Raw genomic sequence first — 23408 nt, forward strand, 5'->3', positions numbered from 1 at the left:
TCCTAGTATTATCGTAAATAATTCTCACTTTTCTTTTAATTTTAAGATAAATATTCTTTTATATTTTTAATTAATATAATACTCACTTTCTATAAACTTTAAATAACATTATTTTTTTCATGTTTTTAATAAATTACATAAACCTCTTTTACGTTTTAATAAAAAATATTTATCTTCTTTGTTTTATTCGGAACTTTTTAAATTTGCTGTACATTTCAAACTTTCATTTTTAATTTTAAAGATTTTGTTTAAGTTTTTCTCTCTCAACATATTAATTTTAGATAAAGTAAAAAATAGTGTGACTTAGTTAAAAATACAGGAGAAAATGTTTTTTTAAAAGTAGAAAAATTGTTAAAGTTATTTTATTAAAATTATAAATAAGGAATGAATTTCTATTATAAAATTAGAGGAATGATAAATACATTGGAGGGAAGTGGAATTTTCTAAAAAAGTATTTGATATATATACACACATACACTACGTTTATATAAGTTTAAATAAATTATTAATTATATAATATATCATGTTTATATTATTTTATTAAATAATACATTTTAATAAATTATATGTAATAATCTTATTTATAAAAGGAAATAAAAACATCACTTACTTGAATTTTACACTAAAAATAATATAGCTATCTTAATTTAGAATATTCTTTATTATTTAATTAAATTTTCATTTTAAACACTAAAATAACCATGACTAAGGATAAAAACATAAGAGAGCATTAAAAAATGTAAGATACTTAAAACTAACAATGTGTTTTTACAAAACCTAAACTCAATCACATTACAGAAATTTAAAACTTATATAAACTTCTACTTTAATTTATCATCTTTTATTTTTTTTCTATTTTTATAAAATGATGAAAACATTCTTACTTAAATCACAGTCGAAACAATTCATTTTAAAGTTAAAACCTTTTTTTAATAAGTAGTTTTTTTAATTTTAAAAACATATTATTAAACATATTTAATTGTGATAAACCTTGATTATAAATAATTTACAAACTAAAAATACTATCAATTTAATTTTAATTTAAATTATATAAAAAAACATTTATCTTATGCAAAGAAATGCTACTTCTAAACAATTTTGAGAAAGATGATATTTTTTCAAAAAATAAATTATATAATTTTAGTCTAAAAACAATGATTTTACACAGATTAAATATTTATTTTCAATAATAATATAAAAAAAGTTTGCTACAGAACAACTATTTTGTCTGAAGAAATGGAAGGGTTTCTTATTAGAGACGAAAATTAAATAAAAAAAAGAGGGTTTAGACGAAACCGTTTGTGCTTCAAATTATTACTGCATTACCACGCATCATCGCATGTCACATGTCATGCAGATGCGAATGCAAATTTTTCTTTCTTTTTCTTTAGTATATATACTCTCTTCAAAGTAGTGTTCTGATTGGTTTCTTCATTCCCAAACCTACTTACTCCTATTACGAAGACGACGCAGGTAATTTTCCGTTTCATTTAGATGGAAACAAAAAAATAGAGGAAAGAAATCCAGATGTTTGTCTGTTATTCTTCTGTCAGTTCTTTCGTTGTTTTTGGCTGTGTGAACTGGTGAATGTAATGATCTCGGTGTTTCTGTGTTGATTGTTTTGTTGTTGATTGCGTGCTGGATTTTGCCTTTTTTTTCTGTTAACGAACAGTGTTTTCGGTGTTTGATTTCTGAACTGATTTGACATTTCGCCGTTGTGATGTTGTTGATGTAGATTTAGTTTAAATTGTTCGATTGCGATGGCTAGGAAGATGCTTATCGACGGTGAAGCTGAATTGGTTCCAGGTGTTGAACAAGGGATGAATTTTGACTTCGACTTGTTTATTATTGGGGCTGGAAGTGGTGGCGTTCGTGCCGCTAGATTTTCATCCAATTACGGAGCTAAGGTTTGTAACTGTGTCGGTGCATAACAGTTTGCTCATAATGTTATGTAATTATATTGTTAAAGATGTTTAATCTGTGTAAACAACTTTGCTTTTGAGGAACTGAGTTATTGAAGCTTATCTGGATTTTTGGAGAGTGGTGAGATTTTTTTAATGTTTGAACAGCTTTTCAAGGTCCTTTTTGTCGTAATTCTGTAATTCTATGAAAGCAATTTTGTAATTCTATAAAAGCACGAGTTGTGTATATTTTAATATCCAAATGCAAATAGTACGGAAGGACTCTCTTTTCTTAATAACTTAACTAATCTTGTGTTATTGAGTGTTATTCTCTTACGTATATTACTGGTTAATTTGTTGCCTTATGTATAAAGTTCTGTGTCTGAAGGTGGGGATTTGTGAGCTTCCGTTTCATACCATTAGCTCAGAAACAATTGGAGGAGTTGGTGGAACGTAAGTCATAAATTTGACATCTCTTTCCTTTCTATATAGATTATTTTTTTCTGTCACTTTTCTCTCTTACGATGAAGACATTCTTTGTTAATTACACTGTGGGCAAAGACAACTAATGCATGCTTGAAGATAACTCTCCACTTCGATATGGGTTTCAAATTCTTCAAATTTTATGCTTCTTTCTTTACCAATTTTTATGCGATTGGTAATAAGATAATGGCTGAGTCATTGTAGTTCTTATGAAACATTTGTTCTCAAGCATGTTAAATGCTGTGCTGCTTGCAAATTTGTTACAGTAATCAAATGCCTCATATTTTTTCTATTTAACTAAATTCTAATTTGACGTGGCTTTGTCAAATCTTTAGGTAAAGTGCATATTGTTTGCCTTTTGCCAGATCAAACATTCACAGTGCTCTTATATATCTTCTTATTCTACTCATTATAGCTTTTCAGGAGATTTTTATTAAATAAAATTTTGTTCCCTAGTTTGCTAAACAAATTTGTGTGTGCTTACTTGTTCAGTCTTTCTCCTTGATTGTGAAGATTGTATTAGCATTTAAGTATGGTGCCATAGCAAAAATGGTACGGTGGATTTTATACCTTCATAGGCAATTTGTGAAGAGTGGACTGCTATGATGGCACCACAGCTTTGATGGCATGTTTATATGGTGGAAATTTAACCTTCCAATCCACCATATTCTGCCATCTGTCACTGATAATACTGTACTATATAAATCATGATATTGGCTCAGCTACATAAATTAGTAAGGGAAAAGACATAGAATTTCATTTTAGATCATCTTCTACAATTTGATCTATTTAGCGGGTATTTTCTTCCTTAACTCACAACTATATTGTTCCATGTAGCAGTACCCTTCTCCAACTCTAGCTAAACCCAGTCCATCTTACTGTTGTAGTTCTCTTGTACCTTTTTAATTGTCTCCATTCTCCAGACTGATGAAATTAACTTTGGGGAAATATCTTGAATGTTAGATGATAAAACCATCCCTACCTTGCAAGAAGGTGCATATAAGATAATAAAAGCATTCATGTACTTTCACCTAACAGGAAACCATTTATGGTAACTCAATTTGTATACAAGCAAACTGATGTCACTATTTCATTCACTTCTTGTCATGACAGGGAGCCTTTTTTTTTTTAATTTGGTTTAAGGACTTATTATACTTTATAGGATGTAAATTTTGACTTGTGAGCTTTAGAACATATAATGAGCAAGAATGTTATGTTATGAACTCATTTTTATCACTTGCAAAATCACTGGAAATTGGGAAATAAAATTATGTAGCAAGTTATTTATGCCAGTGTACAAGACTTTGTTCAACTGACTGCAAAGTGCAATGACGATCATTTGGTTTTTGGATCGAAGGGTCTTCTCTAAAAGAATTTGGAGGAACATAAAAGAAAAATCTGGCTTTAAATGATTCTATAGCAATTTTTGTTTTTTGATACAGCATAACGGTATTGATTGGTCCATCTAGCTAACCTGACGTAGGGGGATGTTGTATTGGATGGTGGGTTGAATTGTCATACACATTTTTTGGAAGCATACCCTGACTCTCTCTTTGGGCTGTAACGCCAAGATATATCAACAATTCAAAGTCTCGTTTCTTCAACTTCTGTATTATTTCTGTGTGGTATGCTGGTTGGCTGATGTTGAGTTTGGTTCAAATTAACATTCTAATGTAGTGAACATACTAGAAAAAGATAATTGTGTAACAGAGTCACTTTTTCTCTAAATCCTGTATTCCATCCTTTAGCTATCTCCTCAACGTCCAATGGTAGTCCTTCAACTATTGTAGTTAATGAAAATGCTTATGATTTTTTATTTTATTTCGAAGGTGTGTTATTCGTGGTTGTGTTCCCAAAAAGATTTTGGTCTATGGAGCATCTTATGGAGGTGAACTCGAGGTAAGGATTTGTTCTTAAAACAATTGCTGTTAACATGAATTAGTTATTGGGTATATAACATGATTGTTGTAATTTTTGCTCTCTGTAGCCATAACCTTGTGCTCTACTTACGCACTAGACCTTTCAACACCATTTTGCTTTTTTACCTTTGCAAGACACTATTTCCACCAATTGAAACACAATTTCCGGAAGTAGATTTTTTCTTTCATATCTCTAAAAGGAATAATTTAAGGCCTGTTTGTTTAAGCTTAGGAAAAAGGGTTTCTCAATTATTACATTGAAATTTGTTATCATAATTGGATAAAGAAGAAGAAATAGAAAAAAATAATGTTGCTCGGTCTTGTGCAAAAGCAGAATATAAGGCTATGACTGTTGGTGTGGATCAAACAACTCCTTTAAGAACTATAGTTCTATGAAATTCAGCCAATGAATTTGTATTGTGATAATCAGACAGCTCTTCACATTTCCTCTAATCCAATGTTTCATGAGATAACATTGCCATTTTGTGCGAGAGAAGCTGCTGCACAAGGAGATTACTACGAGTTTGTCAGCTCAAATAATTAACTTGATGATATTTTGAAAAAATCCTTGGGATCTCAAATTTAATTTATATTTTCCAAATTTGGAGTATACAATTTATATGCTACAGCTCAAGGGGGAGGGCTACATAAATATATGTATTTAAGTTATATGTCTTGTAGTGGTCAGTTTTTCTTTTTTCTGCTATAGCTGTTTGGGCAGGTGCAACAGTCTGCACTCCTGCTATCACAATGTACCTATTTTACTTTTGTTACACACACACACACATATGTGTTGTAGTAGCTGAATGAAAAATACAAGTTTTTTTACCTAAAAAGTTCAGATTCAAGTTTTGTTTATAAAGCTTATCCTGGGGCATCCCTCCTACATGAAAATTGAGTACATGTGCCTCGTCTAAGCTTTTAGTAAGTGTTCAGTTTATATGTTATCAGAACTTATGTGATGCAGTTACATTAGGATTGGTTCAATTCTCATCAAATATTTATGAAAAATAATATTATATTCATCAGATAATGTATTGGTTTTCCCTTTATGTTTATTATTCATGCAGGTTCATATTGGTGTTTCTTATATCATCATCTGTATACATTCTACTAAAATGTATGATTGTTCTTTGACAGGATGCCAGGAATTATGGGTGGGAATTGAGTGAGAAAGTTGACTTCAATTGGAAGAAGCTCTTGCAAAAGAAGGTATTTCCAGATTTTACTTTTGTTTTATAATATATAGTACTGTTATTTCTTCTAGATTTTTAAAATGAAATTAGTATCTCTTCCTTAAAGATTTTGGATTGACTTTGATTTTCTAGATGTTTTATATTATAAACTGTAAGTGCATGTCCTCCTGCTTGTTTGCTTATATTGAAGCAGAAAACAGCTTATTTATTAGTTGTTAACCTTGTCAATTGGTGTTTTGTGATCCATGTAATGAACCTCACGTAGCAAGGTAAAACTTTGTTGTTGTTTTTGTGTATGTTGTTGGTTGTTCAATAATTTTGTTTTTGTCAAACCACAGACAGATGAAATAAACAGATTAAATGGAATTTACAAGAGGTTGTTATCCAATGCGGGGGCTAAATTATTTGAAGGCGAGGGAAAGATAGTTGGTCCAAATGAGGTTGAGGTGACACAATTGGATGGCACAAAACTGTCCTATTCTGCTAAGCACATATTGATTGCAACTGGCAGCAGGGCTCAACGTCCAAATATTCCAGGACAGGTGAATTTACTTGTTTTGAAATATTATTGCAAAATGATCCTACTGACATGATTGTTCCTTTTATGAGTAAATATTTTCAATGTATCTTAGGAATTGCAACAAGAAGATTACGGTAGGAAAAAAACGAAGAAATAGTGACTGAATTGTAAGATGTTAGATTTATATGGCGTGTGTAATAATGATAATGTGATAAAGCAATTCTCATTCCTTACATTACATCTATTCATTCTAATAATTAGATCAAATTCTTGGATATTATAGTTCAATCAAAGAAAGCTAGCTCAAGAAGACTTGCAATTTGCAAACCATCATTGTTGTTGTTGGTGGGTGATGGTAAGAGAGCCCAAAATCCATCATATGCCCATGGTGGGTGGCATGGTGACAAATGGTGGACAAAAACATATGTCATATATGTAAAGTACTAAAAAAAGTGTAGATATAAATAAAATCTAAAATCAGTAAAGATAAATTAAAAAACTAAAAGACAGCAGATATAAATACTAAAAAATAGATATAATTATAAACAACTAAAATCCATAAATAAATAAAACTAAACAAATAGAAGATGTATAAACTAAGAAACTGCCAATAACAATGGATTACATTCCCTAGAAAACATGAGAAGTTTCATGAGTTCACAATAACCAACTACTAACAAAATGATAAAAACATAATACATAAAATAAAGTCTCTAGCTTCTTCCTCATGCCCAACATAATACTTTTGTTCTTTGTTATCATGAAGCGAAGCATATCCTCTTCTTATCCATCACAATAACCAACTCCTAACAAACTCATTCAGGATTTTAAAACAAGAAAAACATCATAAATACCTAACAAACTCATCCAGGAGTTCAAAACAACAAAATGATAAAAACATAATGCAAACATAAAAGAAAGTCTCTAATCCTCTTCCTCAACCCCCAGCGTGGTACTCTTCTTTGTTTTGATTAAGTGAAAGCATATCCCTCTCCTTCTCCCTCGGACTCTTCAAAAATTAAACATGACCCCTTCTTTGGATTTATCATCCTCATCATTTTCTTGGACTACTAGCTTCTTTATTGAAGATCCCGTCACTGCTTGTTTTTTAGATGTTTGGGCAGTTGTAAGAGTAGCACTTCCACTTGTTGGCTCCTCTTTTTCTTCTTTGTTTTGTGCCTAGAAATTTGATCTCATGGAGAAGAAACAAGTAGAAGGATAGAATTGTTTGATCAAATGAAGTTGAATAATAGTGTCAACCGTTGCATGCAAAATTACATGGCTTAGAAAACTTCAACAATTACAGATTGGACATACGGAGGGAATCTGATGCAACTTAATCCACAAATTGCTCAAAATGGAATTGTTTATCACAATCACAAATCCTTCATTAAGAACGCAAAGAAGATGAAAATGAAGAAGGTTGAAGATGAAAGGCGTTACAATCAAGCATGATTAATGAGTCAATGAGGATTGAACACAGATCATGAATCCTCGATGAGAATCAATAGTTCTCTCTCATAAACCTAAAGGAGTTATACTCTCTCTTAAGCAAAGCTTATTTCAATTATGCAAAAAAAGTTCAGTTGTCTACAAGTAATTGGCACCAATATATTTGTAGATCCTTGGCCCTAGTTAGCGTTCAACATTGTTGGGCCTCATCTAAACATACTTAAGCCCAATTAAAAGCATCACTACCCTTAAATTTGAAATTTTCACATAAAATAGTTTTCTCATTGTCATGGCTTGTTTGAGAGAATAAGACATTTCCAGAAGCCACATCTATGTCTTTGCTCATTTAGCTGAATAAGGAAAAGTCAGTAAGTGAATTGAGTTACTAATTTTGTCTCAATTTTTCATGTCAATACAGTTAGCGACAAATTTTCAGTCACTAGTTCCATCTCCAATCTCTTGACACTCTTAGTTCCTTGATCTGGAAAATCCTTTCTTATTTACTCATGGTAGGCGTGTATCATAATCAAACTTGTGATAATCACACTCCTCTTCAAATTGATATAATCCACAACACATGATTTATCATTTTGTGAGATAAAAAGTGTTCTCAAGAGAAACACCATTGATTTTGTTAGCTTCAGTGAGTCAGTGACTAACATGCAAGTATCTTCACTAAATCTCTCGTGTAGATTGTATTTGTAAGAAGTTTGGTCTATGTGACATATATGATCTTGCTTGAGGAGGAGTCTTAAATATCTAAGGCAATTGCTTCCTGCACCATATCATTTATGACATGCACCCAACACAATTTAAAACCCAACATTGCCCATGATTTTATTTTTGCTTATGGATGCACAAATTCGGAAGTGAGTTTTATACATTCTAGATTTCAAAATCTGGAAGGTCATTTTTGTATTTCATTTAAGCTCCCAGATGATCATATCCGGAATTGAGTTATAAGTTCCGGATTTCCATATCCGAAATTGTGTGCTGTAAATGGTGTTGAGGATTGAGATTCATAACTCATTTATGTTTACTTACGGATCTTGACATCCGGAAGGTCATTTATGTTGTTCAGGTAAGCTTCTGGATGGTGAAATCCAGAAGTGACATATTAGTTTCGGATTTGTATATCTGGAACTTTGTAATTTGACTTACAGATATGAATATCCGGAAGGCAAAATTTTTAAATCATTAAGGACAAAACAGGCATTTCACGTCAGTGTGTTGGGTGTAGGTCTGAATTGATATGGTGTCGGGAGAATCAACCAAGATTTAATTATGTAAATAGGGAAATGTTGTATACCTTAATTTTGGGGATTCAGATAGATACTTCTTTCTTTCCCTAATCCTTCACATTATTTACTATTTGCGTTATGAAAGCACAACAAACAAAACAAAAAATGATGACAATATATGTAGATAAACTTTTTGCATTATATAGAGAAGATTTGCGAGGAAATGCATACATAATCAATTATTATATAAATAAGAATAAAATATTTACGTACATAATCAATTATAAAGAAAGTATCGTATGTTTAGAAATATTATTTTATTATTTACATTTGTATATAAAAACGTTTATTATATATTTTATTAATATATTATAAAAGTATCAAATTTTTTAATATAAAATATAATAACATATATATTTAAAATAAAAATATTAAGATAATAAGTAAAAATAAATAAATAAATTTAAATTTTGATATTTTAATCTATTATTATTTCTAATATAATTTATTTATTTATTAAAATAGATATTAATTTTTTATTTTAATTTAAAGTTTGTTTTAACTTTAATTTATATTTCAAAAAATTATTTTCATATCAAACTACCTCCAAAAACTATTTAAAATATATATATATATATATATATATATATATATATATATATACCTTATTCTATCACATCAAGTCAACTATAAACTTTTCACTCTTTTCTTTTTATTTTCCACTTTCTTTCCTTTAATCCAAACAATCTCACTTTCCACCTTCTTTCTTTTCTTTTCCACACCCCTTTTAATTCAAGCAAAACATAATTGTACTTTGTCTATCCAACAATTCCTGTACAAACACATATAAAACATACTCAGGAATAAATTTTTCATAATTTTCTAACAAACACGAGAATGTTCATTCCTGCCCTCATTCACAGAAACAAGAGACGGTGACAGGAAACAAAGGCACCCTAAATGATGATATCTTTTGTTTATAAATAACACCCGTTGTGATTGGTTTTTCTGTTATCATCTCTATTGCTTATTATTGTTTCTTTATTTTTTATCACATAACTTGGTCGATGGTTAAATCCGTTTCTACAATAACTTAACAAGGTGATATCACTAAATATTGTCAATCCCGTCTCTCCCTCCAAAAAAATCCCCTTTTTCACCAAATTTACATTTGTACTTTCCTTTGAATGTTTGACTAAAGGGAAAAAAATGTGTGGAAAGTTATATTTTTAAACTTTTGATTAATGGATTTTAGGTTGTTCCACTATCCCTCACTCCCGAAAAATGCTTCTTATACATTATTGACATTGACATTCTTGATTAAAATGGAGCCATTTAAAATTTTAGGATGTTTGTAATCTAGTGCTGTTGTCTTATTGTGCAGGAGTTGGGTATAACATCTGACGAGGCGCTAAGTATAGAGGATCTTCCTAAAAGAGTGGTGATTCTTGGAGGAGGGTGTGTCTCTTATCTTTTTATGTGTTTTTAGTTTAACTACTTAGTATCTCTGGTGGTTACTTTATATTTTATTTTTCAGTTATATTGCTGTGGAATTTGCATCTATATGGCGTGGGATGGGTTCTGAAGTTCATTTAGTTTTCAGAAAGGAACTTCTGCTAAGGTTTGGCTTTGATATACTTCTTTCATGTTTAAGTTTTTAGTAGTCATAATCAAGCCTTCTGGATATGTGTATTTTTGTCCTTGTTTGCTTTAGTTTTAACTTTAGCAAATCAATGTAGACATGTATTTAATTGGTGTGGAAACATTTTTTTTCCTTAACCTTGCATTATTTGAAACACTTTGCAAATAGAAGTGTTGTCTTTATTACTTAATATTGGTAATACAAATGTTGAAAGAATTAGTGTCAGAATTGGTCACACGGGGGAGGATGGTAATGCATTGTTCCATGTTGAGAAGAGAAAAATTGAGAAGGAATATAATTGATTTTGTGTGTTGTATGCACACTTGAGTATTCTTATTTTTAATGAAGAGATACAATTTTTGGTAAAATCTAATCTAATAGTGTGAAATATTTGGTAAGATATTCCTAACCCTATCCCTATCAAATCATATCTCTTTACTCAAATAGTTATATTGTGATTGAAAATAAGATAAATTCTAAAATTTGACAGCTTGGTATAGTTTTGAGGGGTTTGACAACTATAATTTAATCATCCTAATGTAATGGGTTTTCTATAACATATGATATTGTATTAGAACTGCCTTGACTTATTTTGATCATAATTATTACCGAAAAATAATAAAACTCTTCTGTTGCAAAAATTCGTGTCTAAAATTTCATTTGTCCAATAGTAGTACTGTTAGATACATAAAAGGTAATTTCATAGTATACACTCTTTTGAGAGAGCTACCTTTTCCTATTCAAATTTGGGGATTTGAATCTATGAAGCTCGGACACGGCATGGAGACTCCGTTTTTGCACTTCCGACACACTGTGGACACGGACACGCAACGAATGCGTGAACGACATGGTGTCAGATACATCTATATGGGCCAGACATGGCCCTGTTCTTGGACGCACCAAAAATGACACGGTCCACCCTTTCAATATGTCTTTTACTCAGAAATCTCTAGCCAATCCATTCTAATTTTAAAAAAATTGAAAGAAACAAGGAACAAATAATATAATGATTCCTTAAATATGATTTATAATCTTAAAATATCCCATTTTATACGGTATAAATTACACAAAATTATAGAAGAGGGAAGAAAAAAGAAAGATGAAAAAAAAAACCATGAGTTACAGCCAATGTTGTTAAGATCGCGAGTATACTCTCAAACTCGAATGATTCAACGAGTTTGGAGGGGAAAGCGAGTTGACTCGAACGGTGGATCGTCACCTGTGCGGATCGGAGTGAGTAGGTGTTAGGAACCAAGAATTATAAAGAGAAGAAAAGAAAGGTTTTTTATTGAATAGACAGAAAAGAACAAGAAATAGGAGAGCACTCTCTCCTTCAAGGGCTTCCCCTTCACAAAGAGCTAAAGCTCAATCTACAAAAATTTTACACACTCCCCCTCTTCTTCTTTCTTATTTATATCTAACTAGCAAATCAAATAACAAAGTCATGACTATTCTAATTCTAACTAACTCTTCCTCTATGTGTAACCTAACAATACACTCTTCCAAAAAACAACCTTGTCCTCAAGGTTGGAACAGTGGAACCTTGACTTCATGGCTCATCTTCAACACCATGATCTTTATCTACTCTCCTGAAAGTATTGTGATATTGTCTATCATAGGGAGGGAACCCATTGGCTACTGCATGCAAATTCAGGTCTGGAGGCTTAGGTGGTGGTGGGAATGAGAGGGGGTATTGTATAAAAGTCTCTGCACCCAGTAAATTGAAATTCCAAGATTCTGATGTCATTGATGTTCTAGCCACCTGCATTATCAAATCTTGATCCCACAATGATTTCTTATGCATATGAAGTAAATCTGAATTTGGGAAAAGATGATGCTTGGTTGCATCTCCACCTTCAACTTTCTTACTAGTTAGCTCTATAATTGGCCTATCAAGAAAAAGATCATTACAGCACATAGTCTTCACTTTTTTTATTAATGCATCCCTTCTGCCCTTATCATTTCAGTTTCTCTTGCAAATCTCACTTCATTGTTGGTTTTTTGTAGAGGGTGTGATTCTTCATATCTGAACCTTCTCCCACATCTTGGGTATTCTTCTCTTCATCATTAACAAATTTCTCTCCTCTTTCTGACATTCTGTCCCTTTTCTTAATGTTCCGCAACAATTCTTTAATTTCTTTCAAGTCCAGAAGGCTTGGTGTTCGTTCTAACAGATTTCTCTCCTCCCTCAGACATTTTGTCCCCTTTCTTGATGTCCAACAACATTTCTTTTATCTCTTTGAGGTCCAGCATGCCTTCCTTCAACCCCAGAATTTCCGCTCTCATTTCCGAATTCCATCTCCCCTGTTCGTTGATAAACTTCTATACTGCCACTATTCTCTGTTCCATCTTTTCTTACTCACTCTCTGTTTTTCAGATCCGGCAGGTCGGACCAATTTGTTAGGAACCAAGAATTATAAAGAGAAGAAAAGAAAGGTTTTTCTTGAATAGACAGAAAAGAACAAGAAAAAGGAGGGCACTCTCTCCTTCAAGGGCTTCCCCTTCACAGAACTAAAGCTCAATCTACACAAATATTACACACTCCCCTCTCCTTCTTTCTTATTTATATCTAACTAGCAAATCAAATAGCAAACTCATGACTATTCTAATTCTAACTAACTCCCCCTCTATGTGTAACCTAACAGTAGGCGTGTTGCCCTCCTACTCGTCTCGCTTGCCATCGCTCGCTTTCGCCTCGTCGCGCTCGCCACTACTCACGTTCGCAAGTGCTTGCGGTTGTTGCCGCTCGCGCTCGTTTCCAACCGTGTTTGCCACTGCTCGTCGCCGCTCCCACTCGCTATCACCGTTGTTGTTTTTGTCTTAATATTTTCTCTGTTCTGCCCCCTTTTTTTTTCTCTTATGTACATTGCTTTTTCTTTATTTTCTTTGATCTACTTTACTCTTTCTTTATTTTCTTTGATTTACTTTGCTCTTCCTTTATTTTCTTTGATCTACTTTGCTCTTCCTTTATTTTCTTTGATCTACTTTACTCTTCCTTTATTTTCTTTGATCTACTTTACTCTTCCTTTATTTTCTTTAATCTACTTTGCTCTTTCTTTATTTTCTTTGATTTACTTTGCTCTTCCTTTATTTTCTTTGATCTACTTTACTCTTCCTTTATTTTCTTTGATCTACTTTGCTCCTTCTTTATTCTCTCTTATCTATTTTGTTCCTTCTTTATTTTCTATTTTTTTTGCTCTTGTTGCCTTGTTTTATAACGGCATCACCACTATTTACTAATACAAAGGCTTTTTGTGGAAGGTTTATTTGTATTAAATTTTTATGAATTTATTAATTATTTTATGCATCAATCTTATGAATTATAATATATGTTTAGTTGTTTTATATATTGAATGTTATTTTTCATATATCACATTATTTTTCATATACCACTTACTCTTACGAGTTGAGCTATGATCAGAGTTGTCAAGATCGCCGATCTTCCGATCTTACGATCTTTTGAGAAGAAAACGAGTCGGATCGTGGGGTGGATCAGATTTTGTTCGGATCGGAGCGATCCGGCGATTCATGGGTTGGATCGGACGATCTAAAGGCCTCCACGATCCATGACTCGGCCAAAATAAAACTGAAACCCCAACCCAAATAAACCTAGAAACCCTAATTTGAAAACTTAGAACCCTAATTTCAAAACATGTGCAACTCGCGACTTCGCCGCCGCTCGTGCCTCTGTTCGCGTCGTTGCACCACTGTTCGCACACGTGTTTTGCCTCCATTCACTTGCGCCACTGCTCCACTCCTCCAATTGATGATAATGAAAATGAAGATCATTTGGAGAAGGAAGATGATTATCCTATGATTAATGTGAATGATTTTCTTGGATAGTTTATCTATGTTAAATATTATCTTGAATCTACTTTTAATTATGTTATGTATTTTGGATCATTTTATGAATTATGAATCTATGTTTAATTATGTTATGTATAGAGAAAACTCTTTTTATATTGATTCACCCTAACTCGGTCCTTTAAAATGGACTCTTTTAAGGGTTCCATTATAATCAAATTGATTACAACAATTATTTTGCTTGCACTTATGAGTAACATGAGTACATAATGTCACTCTTGACAAACCCTTTTAATATCCTCGTGAGATTAAGAACACTAAGTATTTTTTTACATTAAGCCACTTTTGGCTTTCATGAGTATTCTTTAGCTACTACTCCTAGCCACAAACAAAGGCTTTTGAAGGATAACTATGGGAACAACTCTGGTAGAGACAATATACTATGAAACACTCCTGATAGAATTGTAACTTCACTGAGTAAAGGATGTTGCAATTGTTTCCCCACAAATGCTAGAACACAAGTATTCTTTGATACTAAGCCAATTCCAACTTTCACAAGTATTCTTTAGTTATCACTCTTTGCTACCAACAAAGGTATTTGAAGGATAACTATAGAATTATTCTTGTAGAAAGGATATACAACTTAGAGATTAGAGATTTAAACTTACTAGGTGGAGGATATTGCAATTGTTTTCTCTCAAATGCTAGAAGGTCTGACAAAAGGTCGCTTATGCTATTGTATGAGTGTTTGGATAATTCACGAAGACTCTTTTTTGCTTGAACAATCGTGTGTTATGGTTATTGTTGTTTGTCTTTTATAGGCTTTAGACAAGTATTTGTTGTAGAGACATTCTTTTATCTTTGAAACAGATCTAGTTATCTTCATATCTTAGAGGGTGTAGTATTATTGCAAATAGCTTTGATCCTTGCCCAATATTCAGTTTATTTTAGTACTGGTCTCAGATGAAATTTAAAATATTTTCAATAACAGAGCGTTGGATGCTAGATAAGACTGTTGATGAAAGATTTTTATAGATTGTATAGACACTAGATGGTCTGTTCTTGTCTATAGAAAATCATATTACCTTAAGTTGTTTTAATTCCAATATATATTTTATTACTTGATGATTTCTTATTTAACCATTTATTACTTCAAAATTTAATCTTATCTGTTATCATCAAAACACAGTAAAAGTTGGCCAGTATACTTATACTGTCTAAGATTAGACCGTGTGGATCTTCACATATTTGAGTTCTGAATTTTGATGTACAAAGACTTAAGTGTCCATAACTTTCAATTTTTGTCAAGTTGAAAAATGTGAAAAATCCTAGTCAGGGAATTCTTATGAGATGTGACGAAAAAGGAATATTGCATTCTTGAGAATGCTAAACTCTCAGCATGAATCTTTAGATTCCCCATATCAACATGGCGGCAGCAGTTAGATATGGTGATACCTTAATGAGAACGGAGTATGTTTTTGGTTGTTGGAATAGCGAATGAATTTGAAGGAGAAAAAAAGAAAGAGAAGAGATAGCGGTGTGTTTGATAAAACAATATTTAGAGAGCAGAACTAGGAGAAGATGTGTAACTATAAGAAAGAGCGAGTGATACAAAATTGAAAGTAGAAAATCAAGGCAAGTTAGAGATGTTCTGATACTTTGGTTTTAAAAATTAAAGATATATTAATTTTGAAAACAATTTTCCAAAACTACTCTTATATCAAACAAGTATCGCATTAACCTATGTTGTTTTCTTAGAACTGGTTTTTGCAATAGAAATTTAACTCAGATCGTTAATTATAATACTTAAGTTTCCTCCCCAACATGTATTTGAATTAAAAAAATTCAATAGTCATAATTTTCTAAATAAAGTTTACTGAGACTGGTCACTATGATTTAATGAGATTTATAACTGTAGGAAAATTGATAGTGGTTAATAATATGCCATTTACAATTGTGGGAGTTATTGTACTATTAGAAAAATTAGAGTCAGGAAACAGTTTCATACTTCCGTATGTTCTTGTAAATGTATTTATTCTTCCGTGAGTAAAATGTTCTCACTCATTAAATTTATGTCTAATTTTTGGAGTTTATTTTAAAGTTTCTTTCTGTATTTCTACTTAATGCTATCCAGCCTTTTGTTTAATAAAGTTAAATACAGAAAAGCTCTTTAAGGTAGCATGGATTTCTTCACGTGTTGGTTTGGTGAACCAGTTGGTCTTTTATTTCTGGAAGCCTGAAAATGATATCCTTCACAGTAATTGCTGGCAAAATATCCAACAAATCCACGCTAACCCCACTTAACAGTTAGGATTTAATGATTTATTTCTGTAATGTAGTTGCTTTCAGTGTTGGAAGTGCTAGTAGTTTATTTGGTTTCATATACGTGTGGTAGTGGTTGCAAGAAAATTTGAAGGCAGGGCAATTTATAGAACATTTCCTATACCACTCACTATTAATAGGTTGCATTTTTCCTTAGTTTTTGTTAGCATCAATTTTTCTATCGGTAGTATACATTACTCCCTGCTGGGTTATATTCTGTTGCAGAGGTTTTGATGATGAAATGAGAACTGTAGTTGCAAGAAATCTTGAAGGCAGGGGAATTAATTTACACCCCAGGACCAATTTGACACAGGTATTTCCCTTTTGGAGTTTGCAACTAACATTTGTACAACTTTTTCATTTTTTTTTAGCTTTGGGCTTAGCTAATTTAACAAATTTCGTTTTTTTAGTTGATCAGAACAGAAAATGGCATTAAAGTTATTACAGATCATGGCGAGGAGCTGATTGCCGATGTTGTACTATTTGCCACTGGTAAGGATACTACAGAGAAGAAATATCTTAATGTTGTGTCTTAGACGCACACATATGAATGCTATTTATAATGGAGTTAAATAAGTTTTTGTTCTAAAATTGGCTTATATTGAAATTTGCATCTCCAAAACTTTAACATTTAATAAATATGTTAATTTGGTTCTGGTAGTAACTTTATTTTTCTTGAATTAAGAGTGTTGAAATGTAATCAATCCTAGGCAGATAATTTGCATGTATGCTAGCATGTGACACTGATGCTATCAAAATTAGCATATTTATTAAATTTTGAGTATCAAAAACATTGAAAAAAAATTGGAGGTACCAATTTTTAAAGGTATTCGAAACTTATTTAACCCTTTTATATATGTAATTAGGGAGCATATATAGCATATATTCCAAGCTGGAAAGTCGTCTTATTTGTGACCTCTTTGGGGATTGCTTTACTTGGAACCACAACACCTAAAATTCAACATATAAATTAATAATAATATGCTGAAAACTCAAGTACAAGGTCATGAAGATAACTATGTTAGTACTTCTCTGAAGCTACAACTCAAGCACAGACTTCTAAAATGATTAGTGTTTTAAGAGGATGATAGTTAACATATCCACTGCTACATTATATATTAGAATACACAATTTAAGAGTGAGTCTCTTAAACAGACGTCTCAATATTTTCTCTTCTCTCCCTTGGATATATATTTGATACATTATTCCCACAACTAGCTAAATTTGTTTTCTTCAACCATCTCAAACTACCCTTTATCTTTATTATTATACTTGCTCTTCTTTTCTTAACTGTTTCTCTTTTTGAATCTACCCTCTTTTATCTCTGTCTAAATTAAATGTCTGATTGTCTTAAAAGTTGTCAATTTAACCTTGTATCATAATTTAAATTATTCATATTAATCGTAAATTTTATATATTTAAAAAATAAATTCATCATGAATTTTAATTATAACATAATATTCAGAGAGTATTTATTTTTTTGAATTTTAACATAATATTAAAAACAGTGCACAGACAAATATTAGAACACATCTCTTGGAATATTTGCTTGAAAATATATTCTTCTCGACTATTTTTTTGTTGCTGCAGGGAGGGCTCCTAATTCTAAGAGGTTGAATCTAGAAGCTGTAGGTGTTGAGCTTGACAAAGCTGGAGCAATAAAGGTTGACATAGCTCTCCTTTAATCACTTGATTCCTTGAAGTCTTAAAAAAACAAGTCGTTCTCATTTCAGGATCTGTATTAAGTTGGATCCACTGTGATTCTATAATAGTAAATATTGGGCTCGGGTTATCTAGATACAAACATAAGACTTTTTCTACTTGAATACCAATCTGCAAATGCCATAATTTAGTTAAATCTGGCTGGTGTGCCGAGTCATTAGAGAGCTCCGATTATAAAGGAATTTGTATAACTATTCCCTTCCAAGTATAAGTTAAAGCAGTAGTATGTTTACATGCCTTTGAATAGGTGAAGGAAGTACTATTTTACAGGAAAAATCTTTGTTTAATAAAGCATTCTCTTATTAATTACTACTTGAGTAGGAACATAGATGTCTGAGAAATAATTGATATTTAAGGTTATATAATCTTAAATGCTTTTGTTGATGACTGGATATTGAATTGAACAATTGTTTTAAGAGCTAGAGAATGATTATGACTCTCATAGTTCTAAATGTTCTGCATTCCTTTGTGGTTTAGGTGGATGAGTATTCACGCACAAGCATACCTACTATATGGGCTGTGGGTGATGTCACAAACAGAATGAATCTTACACCTGTGGCCCTGATGGAAGCATCATGCTTTGCTGTAAGTATTCAGATAGTTTGTGGATAAGCATACATATTTATCATGTGGACTGAGTTGGTCCAGTCAGCTGTTGATTGGTCAAATGGTGCTCTTATTTGTTGTTGTTTAACACAAATGTCTTTTGCAGAAAACAGTATTTAATGGGCAAACAAGCAAGCCAGACTACAGTAATATTGCATGTGCAGTGTTTAGGTGTTGTTTCTTTTGCATTTTAAAATTGAGTGGTTAACTTATGATGCTATATTCCCTTCCCAATTTTATCTCTAACCATTTTGTTTCTTTCTTTCGATGGTTTTGCAGCATTCCACCACTTTCTGTAGTTGGTCTCAGTGAGGAGGAGGCAATAGAGCAAACCAAAGGTGATCTGTTGATTTTTACATCAAGCTTCAATCCTATGAAAAATACCATCTCTGGGTAAGTGTGACTTGAATTTTCACCCACTTTACCTTTATTTCACTTAAGATAAATAAAAAAGACAATATATATCAAAGAGCTTAACCACATTTCTCTTATGTTCTCATATTTATATTGATAGAATTATGATACAATGAGTAAAGGAAAGAGCAAAGATCAAAACCCAGAACTGGAGTCCTAGGTATAGAGATAGTTTTTTTTTTCGATTGGCAGGAATAGAGATAGGTACAACTCATAGGTACAACATATAACAGTTTTCCAATACAAGTACTTACTCATAGGCATACATATTTGATAAGTGAGAATGTCCTTAAAGATCCTGTAAAAGTTTAGAAGATAGAGATGCAAAACAAGACACATGTGGACTAGTTCCAAAATAATATAAAAGTCTAGATTCATGTCCTCCAATTAGTCGCCTCGTACCACATTTGGTTAATTGAATTAAAGAAATAAGATTGAAAGGGAACAAAAAGAATAAATTTAAGGAAGGAGAAACGGAAACTTGACCCCCTTGGAGGAAACTTTAGAAGCATTGACTAAAGTTACTAAATGAGGATTTTTTTTGGAAAAGAAAGGGATGAGAACAAATAGGTATTACCGGAAATGTGATCATGAGCACCTGAGTCAATTATTCATGGTTTTAACTTTCCACGGAATGTGAGATGCATGATGTTGACAAACTGGTATTTGTAGATGATTGTGCCAAGTTATTAGATTTCATCCTCAAATATTCTTGGTAATAAGAGAATTTGGGCTCAGTAGCTTCAGTTTTGGATATATTGGTTGTCTTTGTCAGGAAGGTTGTGCAAAGAGAAGCAATTCTCTTGAATGTTACCCATTCTCTCACAATACTTGCATTGAGGACGTCCCCTACTACCATGTCCTCCTCTAGCATTGTGTCCTCCTCTTTCACGTGTGGAAACCATGATAGAAGATTTTGCAAGTTCTTGATCATTCTTGCTATGAAGTGTTGGAACCCAAAGGAGTCGTGTTGTTAAGCTTTCCATAGATGGGACTTCCTAACCTATTAAAAGTTGATATCTAACATTTTCAAAGTCTAGATGCATAGCTTGGAGGATCATCACCACATAGAATTTGTACAGCCTCTTCTTGATCTTGTCCTATGACTCAACCTCCAAGAACATCTTTAATTCTTCAACAGCAAATTGAGCTTCTTCCATAAAAGTTATCAAGTTGTGATTTTGTTTGTTCAAGAGAGGCAAGCCTATTGGCAATGTCATAAAGGCGTTGAATATCATTTGCAAAGACATTTTGAGCTTTTCCAGAAGGAGTTGCACATTTTAAACGATCTAAGAGTACCCAATAATTTGGGTTCCATAGATTACCACAGTAATGCACAGAGCTGAAAATCAGTTCTCTTCCTGTGTTTAGCTTGATCAGATGGCACATTACTTCCAGTTTGTTCAAGGTGATCGGGGAAACCTTGGCCAAGAAACCAAAGTTCAACTAAGGTAGACTAAGAGAGAACTTTTCCCATAGTTTTTCAAAAGTAATGGTAGGAGTTCTAGAAAAGCAGACAAGTCTAGTAGAAGACATTTTTGTCGGAAGAAACCAGCAGGAAAGAAATAGTCAATAAGAAACAAATAGAACCTAGGTTTGACCTTCAACCACACCAGAAATGAAGAACTAGCAGTCCAAACGAAGATAAGGAAGTCCGGTGTGCCCTATGGAGGAAGAGCAATGTCATTCTGGTGAAAGGAAGGCGGCACAGGATGTCACACACCTAGTAGCAACAAACCAAGACTACACGGGTGGCTGCGCATAAAGCAGATTCTGCTTCAGGGACCAGCAGGGTTTGCGAATGCCTAGAGAGACGCTCTAGATCCGGTGTTACCAAAGAAAACTGTGATGGTAGACGGTGGATACTCCACTAGAGAAGATTGAGACTAACAGAGGGAGATCAACCCGCTTTGATACCAACTTGAAAGACAATATATCAGAGAGCTTAATCACACCTCTCTTATGTTCTCATATTTATATTGATAGAATTCTGATACAATGACTAGAGGGAAGAGCAAAGATAAAAAAACAAGAACTAGAGCCCTAGGTACAACATATAGCCGTTTTCCAATACAACTATTGACTACCTATTCTAACAATTTCAAACCAATGAGTTGCAAAATTCATGACAACTTGGATCAGAACAGTAGATTCTATAGAAAATATTATGCATATTTTAAATCCTTTCAGTATGTTTTATTTATTTACTCCATTGCAAATCTTTGTTTTTTTGGATTCTAAGAATCAAAATGTTACTGTTAATCTGGATCTATGTTAGCCTCCATTATAGCTACTAACTCTCCATTATAGTTGGACCCATTATTAGTTATGTATGTTGCGCCATAACTTTCTTATGTAGATTATTTGCTAAAAACATTTGTTAAACTCTAGGGAAGAGAAAACATTGAGCTGAGACAGCATGTTTTTTGCGACAGTATGAGTGTTTTATTTATATCGAAAAAGGGAATCAATATAATAAATAGAAGGTATTTAATATCCCCTAATAACAGATATGATATGGAAATAAAGAAAAATGTTTTATATACATCTTACATCTTTTTTATTACATAGGCGACAAGAAAAAACTGTTATGAAGCTTATTGTTGAAGCTGAGACAGATAAGGTTCTCGGAGCCTCGATGTGTGGACCTGATGCACCTGAAATTATACAGGTATCCTAATGGTTTCACCCTGGTAGCCAGATATAAAATGCAAGTTGGTGTATTTGTTTTCATATTGTCTATTGTTTAGAAAGAAACCTTTATACTTTCCTTTTAGTGCACAGTTGTTGCTGCAGTATCTGAAAAGTATTTCAGTTTAGAATATCTTAGATATCCTCTCAAGTGTGATATCAATTTTCCAATTTCATGATACATTTCCTTAATTAATTTGGTTTAGAAGTCTGGCAGTAGTATTAATTGTATAAGTGCATTCATTTTTGTAACACGACATCACACAACGTAAGTCTAAATTATTAAATTTTATTGTTTAGTTCTATTTTTCTCTTTTCCACATTCTCTAACCCTGAATAACTTTATATTACACCATGTATATATGATAAAAAATAAAGAAAAACGCTGAAAATTAAAAACACACCCATAATCAGTGATTAATACTGAGTTTCAAAACTAACCAAGCATGTCAAGTTGTCAATAAGATCAAAGGTATCAAAGTCAAACAAGTTTAAGCCTTTATGTTAGGAATCTCACGTGGTTGTACTCTCCTAATGGACTAGTCTTTTTGGATGGGGTTTTGTTTTTGGCTCAACTCCCAACACAAGGCTTTTTATTCAGTGCTTTTACTGTTCTTAATTCTTTTTATCTATTCATTAGTGATATTAATATCGGTTATCAATAGGGTATTGCTATTGCATTGAAGTGTGGAGCTACCAAGGCACAGTTTGATAGCACGGTAAGTTCACAGCTTTTTTTATTGTGTTTTCTTCTCCTGCCTTCTGAGGGCAGTGGTGGGTTATTTTTACTGGAAGGGAAATTATTCAATCACCTGGCTTAAATATATGCTCAACAATGACAACATTTTGAGTGGTGTTGGAAAATGCAGTGTGGGTATAAAGATTATTTAGAAATTATAATGTTCGATAACTACAAATAGCTGTAGACAGTTTTGTAAGATGTTTTCTCCTTCTGCTGCTTATTCACTCCTTCGTATTTTGCTATTATGTTTTCTGATTGCTTCACCCGAATGTTTAATCTAGGTTGGCATACACCCATCGGCTTCAGAAGAATTTGTAACCATGAGGACGGTGACACGAACGGTAACTGGAAATGGCAAACCCAAGACCAATTTGTAAAATGTCTTCAATGAAAATAATTTCTGTTTGATGGTAGTCTAAACCTGCATATTACTTCCTTTAGTGACCTTCCCACAACTATTCATCTTTAAAACATATGTTTTTCCTCTCTCAATAAATTGGGCTTTTTATTTTTCAAATATCATTCTATTTGACATTCCATAGTGGAAACAGTTTGGTTCATTATGTATGTAAGAATGAGTTATAAAAAGTATTTTTGAGTTGAATATGTTCTTAATCCCTTGAATTTGAGTTCATTGTGTGTGATCTTTTAAGTTTAATATTGATCTGTTGAGTGCATGCAATATGAAATAAAGGTCTTGTTTTAGTCTCTTGATCCCAATGTCTTGTACATGAATGTTGCTAAAATAACTAC

At 32.4% G+C, this 23408-nt stretch overlaps 1 protein-coding gene across 2 annotated transcripts; it reads left to right on the forward strand.

Moving 5' to 3' along the window:
- Positions 1-1226: 1226 nt before the first annotated feature.
- On the forward strand, positions 1227-23279 carry LOC137837424 (glutathione reductase, cytosolic). Of its 2 annotated transcripts, none has more exons than XM_068646407.1 (17): positions 1227-1473; positions 1736-1907; positions 2290-2354; positions 4214-4283; positions 5444-5515; positions 5838-6041; positions 10097-10170; positions 10250-10333; positions 16706-16793; positions 16891-16972; positions 18071-18144; positions 18680-18787; positions 18915-18979; positions 19088-19201; positions 21794-21893; positions 22579-22632; positions 22937-23279. In XM_068646407.1, the coding sequence occupies exons 2-17, from the start codon at positions 1761-1763 to the stop codon at positions 23030-23032; spliced, it is 1497 nt and encodes a 498-aa protein (XP_068502508.1). In that variant the 5' UTR covers positions 1227-1473; positions 1736-1760; the 3' UTR covers positions 23033-23279. The 2 variants fall into 2 exon arrangements, with proteins under 2 accessions (XP_068502508.1, XP_068502509.1); XM_068646408.1 differs by having other exon boundaries at positions 1467-1589.
- Positions 23280-23408: the final 129 nt, after the last annotated feature.

The sequence above is a fragment of the Phaseolus vulgaris genome, chromosome 4 (genome assembly GCF_000499845.2).
Source record: "Phaseolus vulgaris cultivar G19833 chromosome 4, P. vulgaris v2.0, whole genome shotgun sequence".
Taxonomy (NCBI): domain Eukaryota; kingdom Viridiplantae; phylum Streptophyta; class Magnoliopsida; order Fabales; family Fabaceae; genus Phaseolus; species Phaseolus vulgaris.